This window comes from Miscanthus floridulus, chromosome 7 (assembly GCF_019320115.1).
Source record: "Miscanthus floridulus cultivar M001 chromosome 7, ASM1932011v1, whole genome shotgun sequence".
Classification (NCBI taxonomy): Eukaryota; Viridiplantae; Streptophyta; class Magnoliopsida; order Poales; family Poaceae; genus Miscanthus; species Miscanthus floridulus.
In genome coordinates this window covers 37,831,391-37,836,986 of record NC_089586.1, presented here as the reverse complement: position 1 = coordinate 37,836,986, position 5,596 = coordinate 37,831,391, and the positions used below count along the sequence as shown (strand labels likewise).

Here is a 5,596-nt window from a genome sequence, read left to right as displayed (position 1 = left end):
CTGTCCAAAGCCACAGTGTTCGAACCCTGCGGCATATCTATGATCCCCAGCTTTTGCTTGAGCACATTTTTGGCTTGCGGAATCCCCTTTTTGTCCGGGATGAACCCATATTTATTCTATTTTATTGATCTCATTTTCAATCTATATATTTAGGGCATGTCTAACAGTACATGTCCTTATGTTATGTTAGTACACCTACTAACCTATTATGAATGTTAAGGTGTTAACACATATGACATGTAAGTGAATATTAAACCGATGTTCTTACGTTACGCGTATATTATTACATGACTTTATACATATATAATCCTAACTTAATTTTTTACATTTATCCATACTTGTCCGTTTACATATGTCCAGATATCCCGAATTCGCTTCCGATCCCAGCTTTTCCAAATCAGGTCCCATATCCGCCCAAGAACCCAGTCCCGTATCCGCCAAAGAAAATATTGAAACAGAAATTTCCGTCCGTTTTCATCCCTACACAACAGCATTACAAAATTACTGTACTTCCCATGTAATTCGAATCATACCGTCAGACGTCAGGGTTGCCCGCACGGCCGTACCCAGTTTTCCCGGAGTTGCGAAAATGCACCCAACACTGACGACCAAGAATAAACACCTTTTTTCACATCTTGATGCGATTGTCAGTCCAATGTACAAGTATGTACAGAGTGGTTTTGTTGATAGTATCCACTAAACACTGATGAAGGCATGGAGCCTTTGATGTGTTGAAGAATGGCCTTACTGTACAGTTAAACAATTGCTTCCAACCAATTCGTGAAGGGCACAAATTCGAATGTATTTACAAGCTGGTGAGGCAGGGTCTGCAAGAAAGAGGATTATTTTCCAATCTTGTCAAACAATTCTGACAGAGCTTTGTACAGAAGAGAGGCTGCAGGCGACCTCGCCATTGATCCTAGAAGGATATCAGATGCCTTGACAGGACCTCCGTAAAATCGTGCGTTCTCAGTATCTCGAGTTGATACTATGCTGCCATTGAACGCACAGCCCACAAAGGCACCTAATATGGAAGAGACAGCATACAAAATAAGTGGTTACTTAAAACAATATGAATGAGTGTACTAGTTAAAACTTAACCCACAAGTATTTGCAATGAATGAAGTAATGCATCACTTCACTGTAATCTTAAAATGGGGCCAACAAACTACTGTTTCCTCAAGAGTTTCAACAATTCAGAGTCTAACAATTGATTTCATAGAACAAAGTTGCTCTGTGATATGGCACGATTCACATTCACCGCTATAACAATTGATGCCATAAATATCTATTAAAGGTTGGTCAATCATGCATACTTTGGTTTCTGAAAGTATCTTCTGTACAGTTATTTGGCTAACTTCACACCCCAATGATGTCAGGACATGTCAACTTGGTCTTGTTTTTCCTTGTGACAGAAAATTGTGCTCCCACCTTCCTAAACCTTATCATAAGGCCTTTAGTATAGTAATGCACACATTACTACATCAGCCTTGTGAGACATGGACATGTTAGCCTGTAACTTGGCCATCTGCTCATCTCTCTGGTGGGACATATTTAAATGACTAACCACTCAAAAGATCAAACAAGAAAGATTTGTCAAAGTAAACAGGTCATAGTGCTCCTTTTCTGTGTGCAAATTAAGCAGCTCAAAACTTTGTAGACGTCATGCACTTCTCTAGTTTGCAACAGAAAGCACATCTCAATTTCAATTTTTCAATTAAAAACTTCGAAATGACGGGCGTTCTAAACTATTCCCTCTGTTTCATATTAGTTGTCATTCTAGCTTTGTCCAAAGTCAAACCTTTCTATTTTTTAACATCAATTTCGATAAATTCAAATTGTTTAACATCACAAGATTTATTTTTTTAGATTCACCATGAGAAATAATTTTCATAATATATAATTTGCATGATGTTGAACTATACGAATTTATAAGAATTCATGGCCAAAGATAGAAATGTTTGACTTATTAGGATAAAGCTAGAATGGCAGCAAAATTGAAATGGAGAGAGTATTCATTATACCATCAGCAAAATAAATCAGTCTCACATATTGCCTCTAACTGTAAATAGTGCCTGGAAAATCTACTGAATTACTGTATCGCTATGAACTCTTGGATCCCAGTAATCTAAAGCTGGTAATAATTCGAAACATACCTTTGCTACAACTGTATGTATAACATGCAGCATAACCACCATCGCCAGCACGGAAGTCAGCCTCAGCTGCACGTCCAACATGGCCAGCAGATGCGCTAACTCCAGCACCAACAGACAGATGTGCCTTCCCACTGAATGTTCTGATAGCATCCGTGTTCCTCAGAACAATAATAAAGTCAGCTATCTCACCTCCAGCCTGTTGAAAGAGTCATACATCTTATATGTTAGATGATGCTAGATTGATATAAGAAGTCCTTCCATGTAGAAAAAACACTTGAAAAGCTTGTATCACCTGAGCCCCATATCCAATACCACAGGTGGAGATTGCTGAAGGTGGTGACCAGGAGCCATCCACTCTTCGAGCAACAACCAGCCCAGTGCCAAGTTTGTATGTAACCATCATCCCAACCTTTACCACAGTAACTATAGCAAGACCTTTTGCTTGTCTAAGAATAGTATCAGGGATAGCCTTCTCTGGTTTCAGTCCTCCCACCTGAAAAATACATGAATTTGTCTTTATAATGGCTCAGAATAATTAACAGAACAATCAGCAGCCCCACAGGCAGACATCATTTCCAGCATTTCATAAGAATACAATGACTAAGTCATTTCCAATAATAAAATTCCCCTGAACAACTAAGTTGAGCTTAAATAATCTATCTAGAGTTACTAAAATGCAGACTGGAGAACTACAAGCAGTTATTTACTTAAGAAATTGATTTTTTACAGATGCATATGCTTTTTTTTTGCATTGGTTCATTTCAGTGATTAGACTAATCACATATCCAGGTTGTATTATTGCACTAGAAAAAATAATTTGCCAGCGTTCCATGTCATATTTTACCCACAACAACTCAATTAGTCCAAACACTCATCCAACCAATGACTATACAAACAGAAAACAACCATATTTGATGACCTGTGACTTGTGAGACACATTTCGCTACAAGATTTCTTGACATCAGTTTATCAACACCAATGTAGGAATACTACATTTGTTGTAGTGTTATCAAGATATTAGTATTTGCCTATTTGGTGCAAAATATTGGTCGACACTAGTCTTTAACACAATAACACTTAATAAGAATACAGAAGACTACATGAACTAAAGTAGCCGAAAAGAAGACAACGAGAAAAGGTATCGTAATAGAAGTAGTCCATAATTAAGGAGAAAAAAAGGCATACCTTACAGTAACTACGTAAAGAATTTGCAGCCTTGTATATCTCATATTCCATTGTGTGTGCCCAAGGGAAATTCAGCCATGACCTCAGGGTACTCAGGTCTGTGACATCCCGAGTTGGAAGTTGTGAGGCCCGACTGATCTGATTCATCAATTGAGATTGGATACTCTCTAGACGTACTCCGCAGACATCACAAACCCTCTGAGGTTCTGCAGTCCTAAATTTTGGAGGCATCAAGCTTCTACCCTTTGAACAACCATTACAGAATACTCCTCCACAGAAACGACAATGATGGCGAGAGCACATTATTGGATGAAACCGCACGCCACAGAGCATGCAAGAGGTAGCAGCACTGTCAGGCAACCACTTAGTTGGCTCGGTCTCAAGAAGCTCGTTCGCAATACCAGCATTTGCATCCGCAAGTGTTTGTGCCATATCCTTCCAAGCCTCTTGGAGAAAGAAGTTGGACACCACCGACATCCCACGTCTCCCAAAGTCATATGTTGCGGCAGATACCACCTTATCTTTTGCCGCGACAACCATATCAGCAAACACATCCCACATTGTCATATCATAGTTCTCTTCATCCAGCTCCCAGCTGAACTCTTCTTCCGGGAAGTACCCGCCATTGCAACCAAACCCCCTGTGCCACTCCTCGTGGACCTGCGTTGTCATTGGCGGGACAGACACAGGGACCCAGATGCCAGTATGCTCATGAAGCGGGTTAATGCTGTTTACAGGTTCCGTCTCTACAGAAGTTTCAGTCGTTTCAGTGTTGCATCTGTTAGCAATGGGAATGCAATTAGTATCAAGGCTGTTGGCCATGCTGTTTTTGGCTGGTGGCTCGTCTGCCTCTTCTTCGTCAAATATGTGGAGCCCCTATATCAGGAAAGCAAAATTGAGTTATGGCAGAAACTCAGCCTGGGAAAGTTGAATGACCGATTGTACTACTAAGACTTGAACTCCAGCCATAAAAAGACCATAACTAGTCCACTCCTATCAACAAGGCTCTAGCCACATGCTTAAGACAAAACCTAGCAAAGCAATTTTGGATTTTTCCACAGCACAAGCAATACGCGCCCTTGAAAACTTGAAACTTTTCGCTCATCGCTTAGCCCTAATAATCAATTCGAGCATCCTAAATTCGCGCCAAGCAGAATTTATGCACCGAAGGAATCAAATCTACAGTTCTCCACGCTCCTCAGCAAGACCAACTCAGCTGAAGGACGCGTACACGCAACCAGACTTAATAGGGACGAAATAGGCAGAGAGAACGGAGGGGGGAACTCACCGCCAAGCCTTCGACGCGGCCGCCGCAGTCGTCGTCGCCGTCGTCCCACCTCACCGGCGAGCCACCAGCGCCGACCCCGCCGGAGCGGCCGCCCGCGGGCCGCGGCGGGTCCATCGGGCGGTGGAGCCGCTCGGTCGGGTCGATTCTCCGGCGATCAGGCGGCGCAATCCGGGAATCTTGCTTCTGTTTCTGGTAAAGGAGGCGCCTTTTTTTTTCTGTTGCCGCGGATTGTAGTTTGGGATTGGGACGGAGTCGATTGGAGAGTTGGAGGGAGGGATGGATGCGGAGAGGGAGAGCCAGACGACAGACGACAGAACGAGTTAAGCAGAGTTTTCCGGGAATTATTATTGGGGAAAAAAATAATCGTGGTTCCGTTTACGTTGGCAGCGTGATTGGTTGTTTTTTTGGTGAGGAGGAGTCGGGACGGGGAGTCGGTTTAGGATGGTGAGATACATGTTTAAATTGTGCACTTAGTTGTGTTTGTTTGTTTTTTTATTGATACAGTATGAGATGATATTTTGTTTGGTTGCATGTATGGATGTGAATTTTGAGTGTATGATATATGGGTCCTGGGCTATGCATCGCACCACACCATCCCGGCTCGCATGGGAAGCTCGATTTCTACATACGCTGCGAGCCTGCACCAGGGGCCTCAAATGCACGGTTCGGTACATCGATTTCGTTCGGCACAGGAAACCAAACACAAAAATAATGCATAATATGATGCTAGATGGCGCTTTAGACGGTTCCACCAGAGCTACCAATCATGCCCATAGTGAACAAAATAGTACACGTAGTTGTGAGTGGGCGGACGTGGGATTTTGGGCTGAGTTCTTGCTCTTTTGTTAAATATATAACCGGGCCGGGCCTTTCGCATCTGCTGCTAGCTGCAGTGCTGTACGGCTACAGCTCTCCAATCACGCGCGTATGATGTCATTAGTACCGTATTGTTTTCATAGCAGTGTGG

The 5,596-nt window shown here is 42.5% G+C and overlaps 1 protein-coding gene across 2 annotated transcripts; it reads right to left on the bottom strand.

The window, feature by feature from the left end:
* Positions 1–333: 333 nt before the first annotated feature.
* On the bottom strand, positions 334–4,881 carry LOC136463051 (uncharacterized). Of its 2 annotated transcripts, XR_010760888.1 has the most exons (6): positions 4,630–4,881; positions 3,342–4,217; positions 2,449–2,649; positions 2,157–2,352; positions 567–1,024; positions 334–480 (listed from the first exon to the last, which is right to left on the bottom strand). XR_010760888.1 is itself a non-coding variant. In XM_066462093.1 (5 exons), the coding sequence occupies exons 1-5, from the start codon at positions 4,741–4,743 to the stop codon at positions 843–845; spliced, it is 1,569 nt and encodes a 522-aa protein (XP_066318190.1). In that variant the 5' UTR covers positions 4,744–4,881; the 3' UTR covers positions 340–842. The 2 variants fall into 2 exon arrangements, 1 of the variants encoding a protein (XP_066318190.1); XM_066462093.1 differs by having other exon boundaries at positions 340–1,024.
* Between the last annotated feature and the right edge of the window lie 715 nt (positions 4,882–5,596).

Bases quoted from the DNA above. Each gene is read 5' to 3' on its own strand.
- LOC136463051 (XM_066462093.1), bottom strand. From the start codon at position 4,743: ATGGACCCGCCGCGGCCCGCGGGCGGCCGCTCCGGCGGGGTCGGCGCT. The intron at 4,218-4,629 runs GTGAGTTCCCCC...TTCCTGATATAG, and splicing joins GCCGCGTCGAAGGCTTGGCG to GGGCTCCACATATTTGACGA. The intron at 2,353-2,448 runs GTGATACAAGCT...CTCTTTCAACAG, and splicing joins GTATTGGATATGGGGCTCAG to GCTGGAGGTGAGATAGCTGA.